Source organism: Cucurbita pepo, chromosome LG17, assembly GCF_002806865.2.
Source record: "Cucurbita pepo subsp. pepo cultivar mu-cu-16 chromosome LG17, ASM280686v2, whole genome shotgun sequence".
Classification (NCBI taxonomy): Eukaryota; Viridiplantae; Streptophyta; class Magnoliopsida; order Cucurbitales; family Cucurbitaceae; genus Cucurbita; species Cucurbita pepo.
The window spans coordinates 8,410,183-8,428,531 of record NC_036654.1 but is presented as its reverse complement, the minus strand read 5'-3'; the positions used below and the strand labels follow the sequence as shown (position 1 = coordinate 8,428,531).

Here is an 18,349-nt window from a genome sequence, read left to right as displayed (position 1 = left end):
GTCTGGGTGTGAAATGTCTGGGTGTGTACATTCCAAAATCGGAACCAAGCCAATTTTAGAAAAATTTACTACTGAATCTAATGAATTTAAGTCAAGTCAAAGTGTCCCCTAACTAAATCTTCCCGACGCTCACCTTTTTTATTTGAGTACAAGCTCTATAGTTGACATCGATAAGACCTGAAAATCATGTTTGACCAGCAAAGACGAAGTTACATAAAGGCTAACTTGTATCACTACAATTGATGTTAAGGTGTGGGGGTCATTATAATTCATCTCAATGATCTAGTAAGGCACATAAGTTCTTGAAATCTTCTTCACAGATATGCCATAGAAATGGAAATAAACAACAACATACGTTAGAGCTTCTCAGTCAATCTGACCATGAAAGAGTTAACTGAAGTTGCATCAAGAAGAATCCACGAGGATTCAAACATCTCGTGGAAAAACTCCGCGCTGATTTCCTCCGCAGCGTTTCGAAACGCTCTCCCAAATGCATTGCCTCGAGACGCCCCGAGCCAAGGCTTCCCGCAAACACCAACGATCAATACTTTGGTCGGCTCTTGAGACACGCAAGCACATAGCAATGGCTTCATTCTAGCTCCTTTCTCTCGCAAAGCATCCATTATGAAGTAGCAGAACTTAGTGAGTGCTTGAGGATAGCCCAGAAATTTGGTGTCCACAGAATCTTCAAGCTTCACCCAACGAAACTTTCTCCCACTTCTTATACAACCACTCTTTGTAATTGCAGAGCTCCCCTGTCTAAGAACTGACCTCTGGACCTTGATTGCCTGCTGCATTCCATCTTTGAGCTTGTCAAGATTGCTCAATGACAATGCATCATAAGCCACTCCAAACTTCTTGGAAGCACTTGACCCATCTGATTTCACAAAGGATTCAAGCAATGCAGTGACCCCATATACCACATCTGCTGCTGACACTTTTGAGCTATAACCATGTAACCTCAAGAAACTTCTGTAGTAGAAATCGTTTAGGCCGTATTCGGGTAGGTATCGCTCGAATTCGTCCTTCATCTTTCGTTTCACTTCAAGATTCATGTATTGGAACTTTTGTTGGCAATCCACAAGTGCAAACCCCATGCGTGCTAGAAGCAATTTCAGCTTCTTCATTCCATTGTCACTCCATGTCTTTAACTTGGTAGCAATGTATGAAGAACACAGCATTGAATCAAACAAGCTCCACTCCTGCAACAGCATTAATCTTGGCTCATCATCATAAGTGATTCTTGATGCCTCAGGAGCTCGGATCTTGGTGCCATCCTTGAGTGTAACAGAGTTTACAGCATTCAAGTTCCCTGAACTGTTTATGTGTTGTTCAAGCTCCATAACCCCAGCTTGGTACCTCTCATCCGTTAATCTTTCATGAACAAATTGATCAGTTAACGACACACAAGCCAGCCATAGTAATTCGTTTGTGTTCTTCCTCAATGAATGAGACAGATCATACATCAAACACCCTGAAGGCCTACCATGGAAGGTACCCATATAATAGTATCCTCTTTTCAATTTCCTGAAAATCTGAACAGGATCATCCTCATTTTCCTTATCAACTCTCCTCCGTTTCCTCGATCCGCCTCGATCTTCTTCGTCGCTTTCGCTGTCGTTATCATTGTCACTATCCAATTCCTCATCAATCTCATCATCGCTGTTCAAATCGCTCGCATTTGCCAATGCAGAGACATCGAAATCATAAGCTAAGTCAGCCTGGAGCTCGTCGTCTTTCGTGTAAAGAACAACCACTTGCTGATTCTGATCGCTCAGATTATGAAGATGAATTGGACGATGACTATCAACAACGAACACATGAGCAGCCGGACCTAAACTCAAAACCTTCCTAAGATCTCGATGACATCCCCAGTTAATCAGAAGGATCGAAATCGGATCGGCAGACGACGAACTCAAACTAGGACCAGCATATTTATGAATTTCTCGAAAAGAAGACACGGGATAACAAGCGTATCGAATCGAATCAGATTCAAGAACTTGAAAAATAATTTTCAAGGCACAGAGCGAGTCAACATCAGAAGTGGAAGGAAAAATAAGGAGAGGAGACAAAGAAGAAGCCGTCACAGATTCACGAAGTTTAGCATAAAACGATTCAACTCGTTGTTCCCTCACCATAATCCCTTCAATCGAACATCCAGAAACAAACAGAAACAAAATTGAACTGCAGAACTACAAAAACCAGACAACAATTTCAAAATCGCATCAAATACTAACCGAATCAGCTTCTTGAAGAGATTGGAAGATGAAATTGAAATATACTTGAAAGTGGAAGAGAGAAAAAGAGAGGGATTTGAAGATTGAGATTTAGAAATGCTTCGAAAGTTTCAAAAGATCGAAGCTTCGGCTTTCTCTTTCTAAATCAAAATCTTTTAAATTTTTTTCGGCTACCGCTAAAATTTGGCGCTTAACATTGAAATGAAGAACCGGAGGGGAAATGTTCCTCTACATTCGTTCTCATTTTAACAATAATTGGACGGTGGCGATTGGATCCTCATTCTTGGTAAAGTTCCAACCGGATATTTTAAAATCATTTTCTTTTTTAAATAATTCTAATTTTAAAAAATAAATAATTTCACAATATTAGAGTTTTAATCTATATTTTTAATATGTATTTTGGAGTAAATTTAGAAATTGAATTTTGAAGCACTATTAACAATTAATTAATTATCATATTTTGTATAATTATTATTTTATACTATTATATAATTTATATGTTAACCTTAATTAATTTAAATTGAAATATTACTACATTTCTTACATAGAAAAGGCTATAATAGTTGCAAATGAGTATAACACAAGAAATAAATAATAATAATAATAATAATAATAAGTGTACTTTTTTTAAAAAAAAATTGAAACTTGTATTTGCTTACATGAGCTACAAAAGAATTAAGGAAATTTATATATAAAAATAAATACAAAAAAGCCCACACAGTTCATAAACAGAGCCCAGTCTGCACAGTAAAAGCCCACACAGTCTATAAACAGAGCCCACAGTAAAAGCCCATAGTTCATAAACAGAGCCCAGTCTGCACAGTAAAAGCCCACACAGTCTATAAACAGAGCCCAAAGTAAAAGCCCACATAGTTCATAAACAGAGCCCAGTCTGCACAGTGAAAGCCCACACAGTCGATAAACAGAGCCCACAGTAAAAGCCCATATAGTTCATAAACAGAGCCCAGTCCGCACAGTAAAAGCCCACACAGTTCAAACTTATTTACTTAGCCATGGAAAGCAGCAACATCCCTGCCACCAAAAATTAGGGGGGAAAATATTTTAATTTTCAATTTTTTTTTTTACTTTATTTTTATAATTTAAAAAAAAAAAAAAAAAAAGGTTAATTAAATACCTTGGCGCTGTTGTCGGCTTTTGGGTTATTAAGATTGTTGTACGGCGAAGAAGAATGCGGCTGCCGCGGCGGCGTTCCCGGCCCCAACTTCTCCTTCCGAACTTCACCAAATATGTGAGTAAAACCGTCCGCCGACGCCGGATTGTTCACATCCCACGACCCAAATTTCGGCACCGCCGTCCCTTCCGCCTGAAGCGGCTTCGTTCTAGATTTCCCGCGATTTCCATAGCCACCATCGGACCCCTTGTTCTCCACCATTGGGCTCTCTCTTCCCGACGGCTTTGCCTGGCGGTGGAGAGGCGAGCGGTCGATGCTATACTCTGTTCCACTCTGTTTTCGGCTGGGATTTTCACGGTGGGCAGGGGAGCTGCCGTATTCACGGCTCTGCCTCCTCTCGTGGGTCATGGGTATCGGCGCCGGAGCTGGAGAATCGTCCTTTTTGGGTGTGTTTTCGGCGGCGAACATTTCTGGATATTCCTCAGGATCGTTGGGGTTTCTGATGGGTCCGCCGCCTCTGCCCTTTCTGGCCTTGTCGAAGAACACTGTGTATGGAACATTCCCTTCACTTTCCCAGTTCCCAAAAGCTGGAACATGTGACCGCTGCTGTTCCAACAAAACACATTTTACAAATCAAAACTATACAAATTTGAATGAATCATCAAGAAAGTTTCATAAAAGTCAACAGGTGAGATCGAAGAACAGAGAAAGAACAGAGAAACTCCATTGCATCGCCCATAATTTCCAGATTTAAGTTAATACCCACAATATCAAATCACAGATACTTTCTAATTTTCTTTTTCTTTTTCTTTTTCTCAGCAACCAAACAAACAGAAACGGCAAAATCAAGAACAAGAAGAAGAAATAGAATAGCTCACCGCCATGGAAGAAGAACAGAGGGATGGGAAAGACGAAGATGGGGGGGGGGGGGGTTTGGGTTTGATTTTGTGGTTGAATCAAGAATTTCTCAGAAGGGTTTTTTAGAGAGAGAATTTGGGGGTTTGTAGAGAGAGAATTTGGGGTTTATAGAGAGGGAGGATGATCGGGCATGGATTGGCGGCATTGGTGAGGTTTGACTACTACTCTTCTTTATTTCTTTCTTTCTCTCTGGCTTTCTACGTAGCATTTGAAAAGTCTTCGTTTCTTCTGGTTATTAAAGCCCCCCACGTGGCTTTTACCCGGTCGCCGGGTTTGATATTGACACCTCCCCGTTTTTACTACTTCCACGCCTTTGTTCCGTTCTCTATTACTCCTTTGCTCGTAACCTTGACTTGGCTTTCAATTGAAAATCTAAAGGGCATTTAATTAAAACCTCCGTTCCTTTTCCTTTCTTCCGCACGGACCAAGAGATTTGTAAAAGGATCTTAGAGTGTCTAGAGTTGAGCTAGGAGGATTTCTTAACGCCTTCTTTTTTTTTCTCATCGTGAGTATTTCACAAACACTTGCCATGGTAAAGAAGGTTTTAAAATGTGTTTGCTAGGGAGAGGTTTCTATGCAAGGGATGTTTCGTTCCCCTCTCCAACTGATACCAATGTGGGATTTCAAAATCCACCCCCTTGGAAGCTAGGGTCCTCGCTGGCATACCACCACTAACAGATACCAATGCGCACTTGATAAGGAGAGGTTTTCACTCTTATAAGAAATGTTTCGTTTCCCTTCCCGACTGACATGAGATCTCATAAATAATGAATTATAAGATACAACAACTAGTCTACGTCAAAACTACAGTCAATTCGAGTCTAAAGCTTAGTAGAGTTTGATTATGAATTGATAGGTAAGTAGCTCATCAAGTGACAACCATGTTAGTAAAGTTCGTTTTGAAATAACCAGAATTTACATTTGTGACTTGCTAGAACCCATGTTAGCTTGCCTAGTCTATATTAGACTTGGATCATCTCGCCTCACCTAGTAGCTCTAGACCTAAACTTCTATGTCTCACCTTTAACCATTAAGAACTTGTGTATTAATGGATTCCAAAATAAATCTGACCTAAAAATGCAAATAAATCTGACCTAAAAATGCAAGACATTAGATTATGATGTATCCAAACAGCCAACGACTTCATCGGATTCAACGGATAAAAATAGAGAAAATCAAATCTGTTAGCTCATGCAATGGGAGGATAAAAATGAACCTGTAATAGTCCAAGATCTCCGATAACAAAGCTTCCATTCAAAGCTTTAAAATGCGCCTGCTAGAGAGAGAGATTCCACTCTTATAAAGAATGCTTCGTTCTCTTTCCCGGTGAGATCTCATAGAAACTTTTAAAATCCAAGAAACATTCTATATTTTAATGTGACAAATTCATGAATTAGAATACCTTGACGTTGAGACCCTGAGAACCATTGTCAACAATGGATTTCTTTCAACAAAATTCTGATACTAAGATAAATAACAAAGATTTTTACAATATCAACCTTCGTGTTAGACATAAAAACTATGAATGTTATTGGAGATATGCCACAAATATTATCAATGTCACTTGTTTACCTCTAACCTTGACAAGCCTTCCTTAAGTTACAAGGAAATATGTAAGAACCGGTTAAGCAAACACAAATTCACTATGATTAAGCTCTCAGCTTTGCTTTGGTTTGGCCAAAAAAGCCAAATACTTCTTGTGTTCTTGCTTGTATCTTTTCCATTCTCTCAGTGCAGCCAAAATTACATGCAAAGCAACTGGCAAGAAGAAAGGCTGTCCAAAGAAAAGCAGGCATCATAACAACGGGGTTCCAAAATATCGCTTCATTTTTATGAATTTTACGTCTTCTAAATCAATAATAATGTTCAATTCCTGTGGTTAAACGGCCCAAATGTAGTATTCATGAAAGTATACATACAGCTTTTTACATTGCAGTCTATTGTGAAGTATATTTTACTTGAGCAAATTAAAGCAGTTAATAGCCTGCTGAGAAATTTAATTTCTCCCAACCAATACCAAGATGATTAATTAATTATAAATTGTGTCCATGTAATCAAGCATTATATCTATAACATATTGAACTCTGAAAAGTTTAAATACATCCTTAAACTTTAACCTATACTTCTACTTAGTTCATACCATTTAGACTACTATACAAATTTTGGTTGAATTATCATGTCAACATTCCCATAGTATAGAGTCTAGAGATTAAATAGAAAGTATAACCTGAAGTTTAGCGACGTAATAAACAAAAAATAAGTTCAGAAACAACGACAACATGATGCTCAAACTAGATAGACTAAATTCATAATTTAACCTAACATGAATTATAGATTCAAATTTATTATAAACATAAGTGGATAGGCAGTGATGATCTCACCGAGTAGACAGCAAAGCAGTGCTCAAATGAAAAATAGCTGACTGACATTATTGATGGGTGAAAGAACGCATCTTCTGCCAGTGATCTTGCTTGCCTGGAAGAGACTGATAAAGAAGAGGAACTCAGTTCAGGATTTTAATTAATTCCATCAGAATGACAGTTAAAAAATTCTATTCGAGCTTCAGATACTAAATGTCAGAGAGTTTAGAGAAGGATCATACTGGCTGCAGCATCAAAAACTCCCAGGGAGGCATTTCTTTGGGCCAAGTTTGCAGCCTTAAGAGAATATTTTACCTGATTGAGACAAGTAGGGATAAAAGCCTCATGTTATACCACGAAATACTGCAAGTAGATAAAAAGGACCATGTCTAAAATAAATGTGGAGGAAAACGTGGAGGCCATTGAATTCTGTCCCAAAAAAGTCGAGCAAATGGGCACCGGAGGAAAATGTGGCTCTGAGATTCATTTCCACCCTTACACAAACGCACCAGCTGGGGGAGATAGCCATGAGGGGTATTTGGTTATAAATAGAGGAAGTGAAAAAGGAGGACCTTGATTTCGTTGGTTTAGCACTTGAGTGATCTCAAGAGAGGGAGGGTCCAAGTTCCTCAAATTACTTGGTTTATCTTGTAGATCTCTACCTTTTCTATTTAAATATCATTTTGGTTCTGTTTGGATTCTATCACACTACTAGAAAAGCATTTCAGAAAGTGATTTCAGGAAACCTTCAGGAAGGTTGTCGTTCAGACTACCAACAGAACAAAATTTGGACAATGACATAGAAAGCCCAATCTCTAAGAGATAAGTAAAAGAATTGAGCACAAGTAAACCAATAAATCTAGAAAAGAGAAACGTTGAAAAAATTTCCAAACAAGATATAGCAGTACCTGTTTTCCAATCTCATCCAGGATAATCATTCTCGGCAATGATTGAACCTGCAAAATAAAGTAACTCAAAACTTGACCAAGAAAGGGACCAAAAACCATTTTCCCATTAGCCAATAGATCCGACTTTGAACTAAACCAAGAATTCAATACGTACCAATCTGGAAAGAGATCCAAGGGATGAAGCACAAGAATGAAGATTAAAACATGAATGCTGCCTTGACAGAAAATCAATTTCCCTACAAGATGGATCAACCATATCAATGGCTTCATTTGACATAAAAAAATATTGTGGACTACATATGTAACGACCCTAACCAATTGGCCGAGCTTGGTAATGTGAGCTTGTAACCCATATGGGGGCAACAAAGTGGTTGGAGGTTGAATTTAGGGTCGTTACAACATATATATGGACAATATTTTTTTCATTTGTTATGCAAGGCTAAAAAATTCAAAAAAGTTTCAAGAGGCCAGTTTGTGTGCATTGGAAAAACTTGAACTCTGATAACAAAATATAGTTGGTTTGCAACAAAAATATGATATCAGAATATCACCATCAAGGGCTCGAATAATGCAATTATTGAGATAATAGCTGATAAATTCAATATAAAAAATGGGTCAAAACATAGTTTTGATCCCTAAGTTCACCCTTGTTTTCAAACTGGTCCTTAAAATTTAAAAGTTTTACAATAGTAACAGAAGAAGAAAATAAGTCGCCTTTTCATCAACAGTTTGGATGACAAGGATTGAATCTAAAACTTATTAGAACTTAAAAGGTGACTAAACAGATCGTTTGCTCACCATTTTGTAAAGCCTTTCTCGCTAGTTAAAATATTGAATGTGCCCGATAGACCAACATGTTGAGGATCGGACTTAAGACCAAAAAGCTGCCGAAACTGCCCCAGGAACACTTCAACAATTTTCTCCAGCTCCTGTTCCAGAATATGAATGATCAATCAACAGAAAATTAGATAGAATACCAAAGTTTGTAACATAATATCAACATCTTACCGGATAAGAAATCATTTGCCTATGGTGTTGCTTGCTTTTACGGTCTAGGCAGCCTTTAGGGTTCCAAACAATTACGCCTCCCCACATCTGCAAGATGCCATCGTTAGTACTTAAATTTTAAAAGTTCAATAGTGGAAATCATATATACTTAAACGTGAAAAATAGTGTCATACAGGAGATATAAACCCATTTGTTTCTGAAATCTGGCCATTGGGAAGCTGTAAAAGAAGGGGGCACTCCCTTGCTGATGGTATATATCTGACAAAAAGAAAATTAACAATGAAACAAAACTTGATTAGGATGTACCAATAATAATGGGCAGAAACAGAACTTCAATTTTTTACCACAAAACTCACATAAATTGAAAGTACTCCCAAGCTACTTACAAGTTAATCAAATATGCCATAAGATGCAAAAAAAAAAATACATAGATTATCCTTCATTGATTTTTATTTTTAAAATATTGAAGCCACTAATATATTCCTTCAACTATTCAAACCAACAATAACCTGTATCACTAAATGAAAATGAAATATATCTTCGCAAGATAGAAATTGCCTTCAAGAAGAAAATTACAAACTAGTCTGATAGAACCTAAACAGAATTAGAAGAGTATCAAAATAAAAGAGATAAAACCTACAAGATAACCCAAGTATTTGAGGTACCTGGAATCTCCCCTCTCTTGATTAAACTTTTTTTTTTTTTAATAAGAAACCGAGCTTTCATTAAGAGAAATGAAAGAGTATACCAGAGCATACAAAAAACAGGCCCACGAACAAAATCCCAAAGCAATTACAAGAATGGACCGTCTCTCAAGTATACCAACTCAAGCCTACAATCGTCGAAACAATTCTCTAATTTCTTCCTTTACCACTTCCTCTATTTATAACCAAATACTATAGCAAAACTCCCCGTTTAATTATTGATATGCCCTAATTCCACCTTAAAGGCATTCTTATCGTAGTCATTTATAGCCAATTTGATAGGGCTATTGTGTCCCTCAAGTGCTACTGACAGAAAATACAACCTACTTTCCCACTAAACTTCCTCCAACTCATTTAAAGTAACTAAGTTACAATCAACACAAAATGCTCTAAACAAGTTGAAATCATAAATAACTACATAGAGAGACATCCCAATCTTTATCCAACGCCTCGCTAGCATTCTAACAAATACTTGATTACCAGAGGCCAAAAAGAAAACTAATTGGTTTCCAAGTTATCAGACAAGTAATGTTTATATAATAGTGCAGACTCGAGGGATGGTGAACCTTCTCAACATCTCTTACTAGAGTCTAAACTTTCTTAAAAATTTTATTTAAAAAAAGAAGAAGAATGATATGAGTTAAAGATTGTACATCACAAAATGCAATATCTTTGACCTCCCGCCAGCTGCAATAGAAGTATCCAAATGCCACTCGTTCGAATTCACCTATTAGATTTTAAGAAATAAGATAATATGTTAAAAAAAATATATATATATTAAATCAAAAGTAGAATTAGACCAAAGTCCTAGAACTCTTAACTGGATGAAGTGTGAACAAATGGCCTAACCGTGTGTAGTGTATGAAACAGACAAAGCAAGTAAACAAATAGAGACAGATGATAACTAAAATGTTGACTCTGGTAGCAGGGGGGATTAAGTCACCTACAAGTACCTAGGAATTCATCAAATTATAGAATTTAAAGAATATAAAAACCGTACAAAAAAGGGAAGATCTTTAGTATTGAAGATGTAGCTCTCCTGATCGTCGTCCCAGTAAGAAAAGGAGGAAGTTGGCGTATGATATAAAACCTGGTCAGTGATCAGCAATTGGATTAGTTGAATGCCTTTACATGTATTTTCAAGGTTTCTGGAAGACAATGAATGAGCTGAAATAAAAAAGAGTAAATGAAGTGACTATAAGCATTCAATGGGAAACATCACACCTGACTCTCGACCGAGACATTTGCTACAGGTGCTAATTCCTTGATTAAAGGTTTCAATAGAACTTCATCTACTGTCTGAAAGTCCCTACAAAACAACAGAGAATCATAATAGATAGACTGCAAAAACAATGTTCAAAAGTTTAGAATAATTCAGTATGTAATTGTTAATGGCAGAAATTATAAATATCTTAAGCAGTCTCTGATATTAGATCAATTAAGTCTCTGATATTAGAATTTTTATAAGTTGAGACTAAAAATAACTTTTAAGTGTTTGGGAGGGGAGATTGGTGAGGTTTGAGAGTGTATGCATCTTCGTGTTTCTCTCCCTTCCCAAACTAAATAGCTTTTTCTTGTCTTAACTAATTGGAGAGCTTTTTTACGGTAACGGTCCAACCCCACTGCTAGCAGATATGTCTTCTTTGGGTTTTCCTTTTTGGGCTTCCTCTCAAGGTTTTTAAAACGCGTCTGCTAGAGAGAGGTTTCCACACCCTTATAAAGAATGCTTCGTTTCCCTCTCCAATCGAGGGATCGCACATTTACCATTAAAACTTCTAAGTTGGAATGGACTGTAATCATCAAGAAGTCAATTCAAAATCATTACACAAGCTATAGTTTTCTCAGGTTTAACACAGAATCAAGTTGCAATATGCAAAGACGTCGCTAAAGCGATCTGAAATGTTCCTCAAGAACCGTGAGCAAAAATTGGCAAAATTCTTACAATCTAATCAGAGTTACTATTCAACACTGAAGCCATTCCAAAAACCATAACCATAACAGGCCTAAAGAGTAACTTCAATGTGATACTGCAAGAAGGTAGTAAAGAGAGCAACATACCAGTCATATATCCAATCATCTGGATCTGCATTCAACAAATTAAAAGAAAGAAAAATCTTTCCATCAGCACCAACAGGCATGAACTCGCCAGGAATTAATCCCTCCTCCCTTCCACCATTACCAAACAACTTCACAAAAATTTCCGCTACTTTCGGTATTGCTTCCATCTCTGAAATCCTCCCAACAATCCAAGCATGGCGATATTTTCCGATGGTGACCTCCACATTCTCGTCCCTGTTCATCACCACTACGCTATAACCTCTCCCACCAGAAGCTGACCTCGAACAACCTCCCAGAGCAACCTCCAAGAAATCATCGGCACTATCATCGCCATTTTCCAAAGAAACAGCAAAATCAGAAGCACTGAGAGCTCCACACCGCCACGTACACGAGGATGCGTCAGTGCGTGTCTGTGAGCAATCAGAACCCGATTCTATAACCACAGAGACATCGTAGTTGTTACTGCAACTGCCACAAAGTGAAGATTTAGAAGACAATTCAGTAATCTCATCGAGGATAGACGATTTTAGCTGCTCGGCTGAGACTCGAGGGGCAATGGAATCAAATCCAACATAAATGACCCGGAAACTACAAGGAAATTGCAATGGTGTGGATTCTAATTGAGAAGAGAGGACATCTATGTCCATGAACGGAAGTGGCGCGCGGTAGATTTCGACGGATTTCCATAGAAATGGAAGACCTGCAAACGAAAAAAAAACAAACAACCAATGAATCATAAACTCCATGAAATAGTAACAATCACATCTGCTCGAACAGAGAGAGAGAAAGCGGACCTAAGAGGAAAGAGGAGAAAACGGAGATGGTAAGAATTAGACGCTTGAAGCCAGGCTTAGTTTTCCGCATGGTACTGGGGTCGAAAGCGGACTGTTCAAGTCGTGCATCCGGTAATCCGGAGTGGACTAGTGGCGGGTTCGAAGGTTCTGAGATTTCCGCCATTGCTGAATCAGACGGAAGCTCGGGGGTTCAGTGGGGCACCCAATTCATAGAAGCTTTATTGTTGGAAATCAACTATTTCCGATCAATTTTCACTTTAAATTTTAATTTTGGTTTCATATCAATTTTTCTTTCCATCATTTATTTAACGAGAAATTTGCATTCTTCGCCATTTAAAAAATAATAATTTAGTTTTATAAAAACAAATAATTTTAAAAAATGAGCTCAATAGACTCCATTGCTTCCAATGCTCCGAACCAAGAAGTGTAGCCGCTACTTCACTAAGAATAAAAAGAGTCGATGATTATCAAATATGGTCTAAATTAATCTGACATGATAGCTACTTTTTCTATATAACAGGATTATTAGTTACTCGTTGAATTTATTTGAGGCATTTACCATTATAAGTGATTTATATATATATATAAAAAATATAAAAATCATTTAAGTGTAAGCTTAATAGGTTTGGTAGGTTACATCAATCCCACTTTTAATTAAAATGCATCAATCTCCGCTATTAGTTCCCATTCTCCAATCTCATTGGATTGGTTACTGATGCACGTGAAAGAATGATGGACAAATCAATTCAACTAGCAAAAAAAAATGCTCGAATATTCAGTTTCGATTACCCCTAATCCCCATATATATCAAGTTTGGTTGATCATCAAAAACAATTGCATCGAAAATAGAAAACCCGTTCGGGGTTCAGGAGTAAGAAAAACTAGAGAAAGAGTAAAGAAATGGAGCGGAATCAAACTTGATCTTTGAAGTTTCGACCCTTCAATGTTAAGTCGATTAAAATCCATAATTTGAAATAAATAGAGGAACAATTTTGGTTCTTTTAACTTTGTCAAAATTTTACAATGATTAAAAAAATACATATTTTAAAAGTTTACGAAGAAAAGTTACCAATAATTTAATAATAGAGACGAATTTAAAGCTGTATTTGAAGTACAAAAACCAAATTTAGACATCGAATAGTATGATACGACGAAAAAGAAATAAAATTCGAAGTACAAAGATCGAAATGACTAGTTTTTAACATTACAAATTGCCTAAAAACTCTGCAGTGCTGTTTATAACAAAGTATGGAATATTGAAACACTGAAAGGCACCACAAAAGCAGGAGAGACCTTAATACCTCAAACGCTGATGGCCATGGAAAGTGTGTCAAAAGAGAGTTGCTCTCAGCTGAGCCGCTATATATACTGAATCCCATTTTTCTATTCATAGCTAAACATTTTTAAGGTCCTTCACATCAAGCAGCGAAAAAATGGAAGCCAAAGAAAAAAATGAAAAGAGGAAACCAGAGTTACAATGGCCGACGGCCCCTACTTGTTCTTCACAGTAGTATTCACGGCTGGTATAAAATAAAACACTGGCGAACAGGAGTTTACTCCACTCACTTTCCATGGTTCAGACTCTTGATTCCAATGCCAACAGGATCTTCTTTCTTGGTCCCTGAAATCAGAGCTGATAACTTAAGTACGAGGTTCGTGATTCCAAGCATTAAACGAACAAACGAGGGAAGAAAATGATAACAAACAAGACCGGAGTTGCGCTACTTTATTGAATCTGCTAAGGTATTGAGAATCGTTGACATTGACAAGAATTCTTTTTATTTCTAAGTTAATGAATCTGCTGTCCTTATACAGAAAACTTAAAAGATTCTTCCACAAATCTTATACGCAGTCTGGAAGAAAGACCTTGACTAAGGCGAGTTTCGACTTCTAATAGCGATGTTAGTTTGTTGCCTATTTGTGTAATTGCAGCTCAGTTCCACTCTGTTCTTGGTAAAGCTTCATAATAGAATATGCACTGCAGCACTAGAGTACAGTTAGCAAGGTGAGAGAACTAGCCTGCATTGGTTGAGTTTACACGTAGACTGTTAGGTCTCACATTAGTTGGGGAGTAGAACGAAACATTCTTTATAAAGGTGTGAAAACCTCTCCTTAGAAGACGCGTTATAAAAACCTTGAAGGGAAGCCTGAAAGGAGAAGCCCAAAGAGAACAATATCAGATAGTGGTGCGCTTGGACTGTTACAAATGGTATAAGAGCCAGACACCAGGCGATGTGTCAACGAGGAGGCTGAGCCTCGAAGGGGGTGGACACGAGGGGGTGTGCCAGTAAGGTTGGGCCCCAAAGAGGACAATATCTGCTAACGGTAGGCTTGAACCCTTACAAAGACTCACTTGCTATTAGTTTTGATTGGATAACAACTGACCAAATACTTTCTTTTCTAAAGGCCACACCCATCCTGTTATTACTCGTGATAGGTTCAAATATTAGAATTCAAATAATAATGTTGCTTAAGAAACATAAATAGCTCACTCTTGTCATCTAATACAAGAGAGCATTTGGAACAATTTTTTTTAAGGTGATTGCCTTTTATCTATGCTTCTCCAAATTGGTGCACATTTTGTGAGTATGCCACATAGACCCAAGACAACATGTTCTACACTTGCTCCTTTGCATCTTTCTTTCGAAAGGAAATTCTTCGATCATTTGGTTGGTCAATTCCATTTCCGCTCGATGCATACTGTTTCCTTGCCTTATGCTCTCAGGCAATCCATTTAAGAAAGGAAAGCACCCATGGTTGAATTTTGTCAGAACGTTCCTTTGGATTACTTGGATTGAGAGTGATCAAAGGATTTTTGCAAGCGAGGAGTAACCTTTTGGATTGAGAGTGATCATTATTCACTTAGTTTTGTTTTGTGTAAATTGTTAGCTCTATTTCACTCGTATTAAATATCTCTTCCGTCCAATTAGAGAAGTATTTTATAACTTCCTTCTCCCTCTTTTGTAATTTCATACATCAATGGTGTTGTTTCTAATAAAATATATGCTAAACGGTAAATAGTGAGTTCAAATGAGCTACATATCTACGCAAGTAGCAAAGATAAAAGATGGCCAAGAACATATATAATAAAAAAAACTTATTAAAACAAGGTCTTGCAAGTTTACCATTGGTACTCCTAAAGCCTTGAGATCTTCGTCACCCATGTGTACAAGCGCTGTCATATCAACCTATATGAAAGATGTTCAAAGTTGTAATCAGTTCAGGGAAGCTAAGCTGAAAGCTTGAAAGCAAGGAGCTTACAATCCTTGAAAACATAAGATTTTCATACCTCCTCAGCTTGAAATGTGATGGAATATTTTTCAAGGCCCAAGGACTGCAGGAAGTCATCCACTGACGTATCACTCTGCATCAAAAGTCATGTTAATCAAGAAAAGACAAATTATAGAAAACAAAACGTCAGACTTTCAATTGTTCGCATGGTAACTCAGCCCATCAACTATAACATAAGGTCAGTAATCCCAAGTCTGATTACTACAACTCGATTAAATTTTAATTCAACTAAAGATGTCGAGACATAACATGCATTGGGCTGGACGTCTCTGCAATTCATTAGCAAAGCAGCAAAAGGGATTAAGAGATATGTAGACTGTACCAGATGCACTAATCTGAATATCATGAAGGGCTGATGGAGGGGCTCCAACAGAATAAAAGCCAATGAAGCAAAAAAGTAAATATAAGAAAATGGTTTACTTAAACAAATAACTTCCTGAAGTCTTCTCAATGACTACGAACGTTCAAAGAAATTATTTTCACAGATAAGAAAGTTTTCCAGGTACAAAAATTGAATGCTAAAATGACCAACCTCTATCGTGCGTTTGACAGAAAGCATATTTTCTGATAAAAACTTTAGAAAGATAACAAACAAAAAATAAATAAGAGAAATGGAAGTTTCTTGCCTTCTGAGAAGCCTTTTTCCTAGTAGCAGGGTTGGCTACAACTTTTTGAGTGGTTGAAGGGCGAGCTTCAACGGAATCATTTTTTCTGGTCGGTTTTGAACCATCCAATTTTGGTTTTGGTGGATCACTATTCACAGCTTGAGGCTTCATTGTGCCAGACAACTTTTCACGTAGGTCACGGACTCCTGAAAAGGATGAATTTCCACTTTGCTGTTGACTTCTCTTTTGGAGCTTCAAGCGAAGATCTCGAGCACCAACTTTGCGATCTTTAAAGCCAATAGAACATAATCAAGAGCTTATAAAGTGGATTAGACCCATCTAACAAAAGGGTTTTAGACGTGTGATACAATTACACCCAATTCGTACTTGAAGTTTGTGGTTCATCATTCTCGTAGAGATCATGCTCCCACTTGTCATCTTGTCTTTGCCTGGAATGTACATGGTATCGGCATGATATAATGAATACAGAGCACTCAACAAATAATAACATGTAGACCATTAACTGTCCAGCTAACAAGAGAATCAAATATTCTCACAAAAAGGTATATGAATATTGACGGCCATCCACATCATTAAGACAACTTCAGAAAACCAAAAGCCTAAACTTATAAAAAAAAAATCAGTTACAAATTCCTATCTCAATTAAATTATGAAAGCAACAAGACAACATGCATCTAAAAATCAACGAAAGAAAGCACACTCGTAAGCACCAAATACAAGAAAAGCTTCAACAATCTTCAAACGCTGTATAAAATAATCTACGCTAGTATCAATGTAAAGAATGAGTACCGATGCTCAAGCATGATCTTGAAGGTCACTTTTTCTTGGATGGAAAATGAGGCTTTCATTGAGAAGCTAGAAAACTATAAGAGAATGACCGTTCCTAGAGAGCTAGAGGAGCAAATTTAAAACTGAAAAGAAAATTTAATAAACCGGGAACCGGTTTTATTGGTATGGTTAATAAGTGTTGGTCGATTCTACTATACATAAGTTAAAGCTGTGAATATCTTTGTTGTGTTAGATTTTCTTGTCTTAATTGGTTTTTTATTTGGTTGCACACTGCACCCAAGTTTCTTTTTGTTTGAGCAGTCAGTTACACTTTCAAGGAAAGCCCATTTTCATTCAGTTTTTTCCCCTCCTGAATCAGTATTGTTTTTAGCCAAAAAAACCGAGCTACCCGAACCACTTACACCCTAAAGAAGCACCAAATAAGCATAAAAGCCTAACCATTCAAGATCTTTGACAAATAATATATGCTAGATCCACCAAGTTAGTTCTCGGCATTGCCAAAATCCAATTGCACATTAAACCTATATAACAAATGTGTAACAAAGCCTTAGCATATAATCTTGGAACTCCTGCTTGGATAGAAAACAGGACTTAAGCAAGGAAACTACATTAAGTCATGAAGCCAAACCAACAAGCACAGAACCATAACAAATACACCAAAGAAGATTGATGGCTTAATGTAAACAAACAGTCCTCACTGCGTTCCATCCAAGTTGTAATAGCTGAAGGTGCTCTAAATACATACAATCTACAAGATTCCAAAAACAACTCGAACAAGAAGAACAGCAAAGTTACACCCAAAATAGGCGGCAACACCTTCAGTCTTAAGTAAAATCGCAAAAACCAGTAAGTTCAACCAATGATAAACTCCACGACCAAACTGTCTTATTAGCTCACGACTCCACCATAGTACAAAAATTTAAGAGTAACACAAACAACAGTAAAAATTCCCAAAAACAATTACTACCTACATCTCAAAAATTGCCCAAAAATCCAAACAGATAGGAAAAAAAGACAACGAACCTCTTCCCAGTAATCGGCCGCCGGCGGGCAGAAAGGTCAGACGAATTTCCATTGAGGCGGTCCTTTATAGACCTATGAGTGTCGGCATCCAATCGATCAGCATACATCTTTAGAACTAAACGAGAGACGCAAAAACTCAACCCTAACCCTAACCCTAACCCTAAATCCTGTTCCGAGAGCAAAATCTGAAGCAGGTGTGCTCGTACAAAATTCAAGAATGAATTGAAGGCTGAAGAAATCGAAAGAACAGAAGGAACTGCAGATTTGGGGTTTTTTTATTTTCCTTCGTTCGCAGCTAAACCTTTTTTTGTCCTCTTCCAATGAATTACATCCAATTCGTCTCCAAAATCTTTTCGCTTTTAACCTCTTTCTTAATAATCATTTACCCGTTTAAATAGAATACAAACTATTATCTAATAGGAAAAATATATAATTAACTAAATCTCATATGAAATATATTTTCTCAAAATATCTCATCTTAATAATTATTTTTGTAATAAA

General features: G+C 37.2%; 4 protein-coding genes across 6 annotated transcripts; all 4 read right to left on the bottom strand.

Moving 5' to 3' along the window:
- Positions 1-176: 176 nt before the first annotated feature.
- LOC111778288 (cell division control protein 45 homolog) lies at positions 177-2,377 on the bottom strand. The gene has a single exon (XM_023658008.1). The coding sequence runs from the start codon at positions 2,136-2,138 to the stop codon at positions 357-359; it is 1,782 nt and encodes a 593-aa protein (XP_023513776.1). The 5' UTR covers positions 2,139-2,377; the 3' UTR covers positions 177-356.
- Positions 2,378-2,902: 525 nt separating this feature from the next.
- On the bottom strand, positions 2,903-4,288 carry LOC111778383 (RPM1-interacting protein 4). 2 transcript variants are annotated; one of them, XM_023658171.1, is made up of 3 exons: positions 4,248-4,288; positions 3,373-3,975; positions 2,903-3,269 (listed from the first exon to the last, which is right to left on the bottom strand). In XM_023658171.1, exons 1-3 carry the CDS (start codon positions 4,251-4,253, stop codon positions 3,237-3,239), a joined length of 642 nt encoding a protein of 213 aa, XP_023513939.1. In that variant the 5' UTR covers positions 4,254-4,288; the 3' UTR covers positions 2,903-3,236. The 2 variants fall into 2 exon arrangements, with proteins under 2 accessions (XP_023513939.1, XP_023513940.1); XM_023658172.1 differs by having other exon boundaries at positions 3,373-3,972.
- Positions 4,289-5,719: 1,431 nt separating this feature from the next.
- On the bottom strand, positions 5,720-12,346 carry LOC111778381 (GPI transamidase component PIG-S). 2 transcript variants are annotated; one of them, XM_023658168.1, is made up of 14 exons: positions 12,251-12,343; positions 12,120-12,220; positions 11,326-12,025; positions 10,492-10,576; positions 10,268-10,357; positions 9,921-9,994; positions 8,737-8,821; positions 8,564-8,650; positions 8,354-8,484; positions 7,710-7,791; positions 7,556-7,603; positions 6,890-6,962; positions 6,669-6,772; positions 5,720-6,061 (listed from the first exon to the last, which is right to left on the bottom strand). In XM_023658168.1, the coding sequence occupies exons 1-14, from the start codon at positions 12,280-12,282 to the stop codon at positions 5,945-5,947; spliced, it is 1,809 nt and encodes a 602-aa protein (XP_023513936.1). In that variant the 5' UTR covers positions 12,283-12,343; the 3' UTR covers positions 5,720-5,944. The 2 variants fall into 2 exon arrangements, with proteins under 2 accessions (XP_023513936.1, XP_023513935.1); XM_023658167.1 differs by having other exon boundaries at positions 12,120-12,346.
- Positions 12,347-13,281: 935 nt separating this feature from the next.
- On the bottom strand, positions 13,282-18,196 carry LOC111778384 (ankyrin repeat and SAM domain-containing protein 6). The gene is made up of 6 exons (XM_023658173.1): positions 17,849-18,196; positions 16,403-16,464; positions 16,037-16,302; positions 15,409-15,483; positions 15,245-15,307; positions 13,282-13,740 (listed from the first exon to the last, which is right to left on the bottom strand). The coding sequence occupies exons 1-6, from the start codon at positions 17,953-17,955 to the stop codon at positions 13,696-13,698; spliced, it is 618 nt and encodes a 205-aa protein (XP_023513941.1). The 5' UTR covers positions 17,956-18,196; the 3' UTR covers positions 13,282-13,695.
- Between the last annotated feature and the right edge of the window lie 153 nt (positions 18,197-18,349).

Bases quoted from the DNA above. Each gene is read 5' to 3' on its own strand.
- LOC111778288 (XM_023658008.1), bottom strand. From the start codon at position 2,138: ATGGTGAGGGAACAACGAGTTGAATCGTTTTATGCTAAACTTCGTGAA.
- LOC111778383 (XM_023658171.1), bottom strand. The intron at 3,270-3,372 runs GTATTTAATTAA...TTTTGGTGGCAG, and splicing joins AAGCCGACAACAGCGCCAAG to GGATGTTGCTGCTTTCCATG.
- LOC111778381 (XM_023658167.1), bottom strand. From the start codon at position 12,282: ATGGCGGAAATCTCAGAACCTTCGAACCCGCCACTAGTCCACTCCGGA. The intron at 10,577-11,325 runs GTATGTTGCTCT...GTTGTTTTGTAG, and splicing joins GATGATTGGATATATGACTG to GGACTTTCAGACAGTAGATG. The intron at 8,651-8,736 runs GTATGACACTAT...GGCATCTTGCAG, and splicing joins CAAATGGGTTTATATCTCCT to ATGTGGGGAGGCGTAATTGT.
- LOC111778384 (XM_023658173.1), bottom strand. From the start codon at position 17,955: ATGTATGCTGATCGATTGGATGCCGACACTCATAGGTCTATAAAGGAC. The intron at 16,465-17,848 runs GTTCGTTGTCTT...TGTACATTCCAG, and splicing joins CGGCCGATTACTGGGAAGAG to GCAAAGACAAGATGACAAGT. The intron at 13,741-15,244 runs GTAAACTTGCAA...CTCTGATTTCAG, and splicing joins AGGCTTTAGGAGTACCAATG to GGACCAAGAAAGAAGATCCT.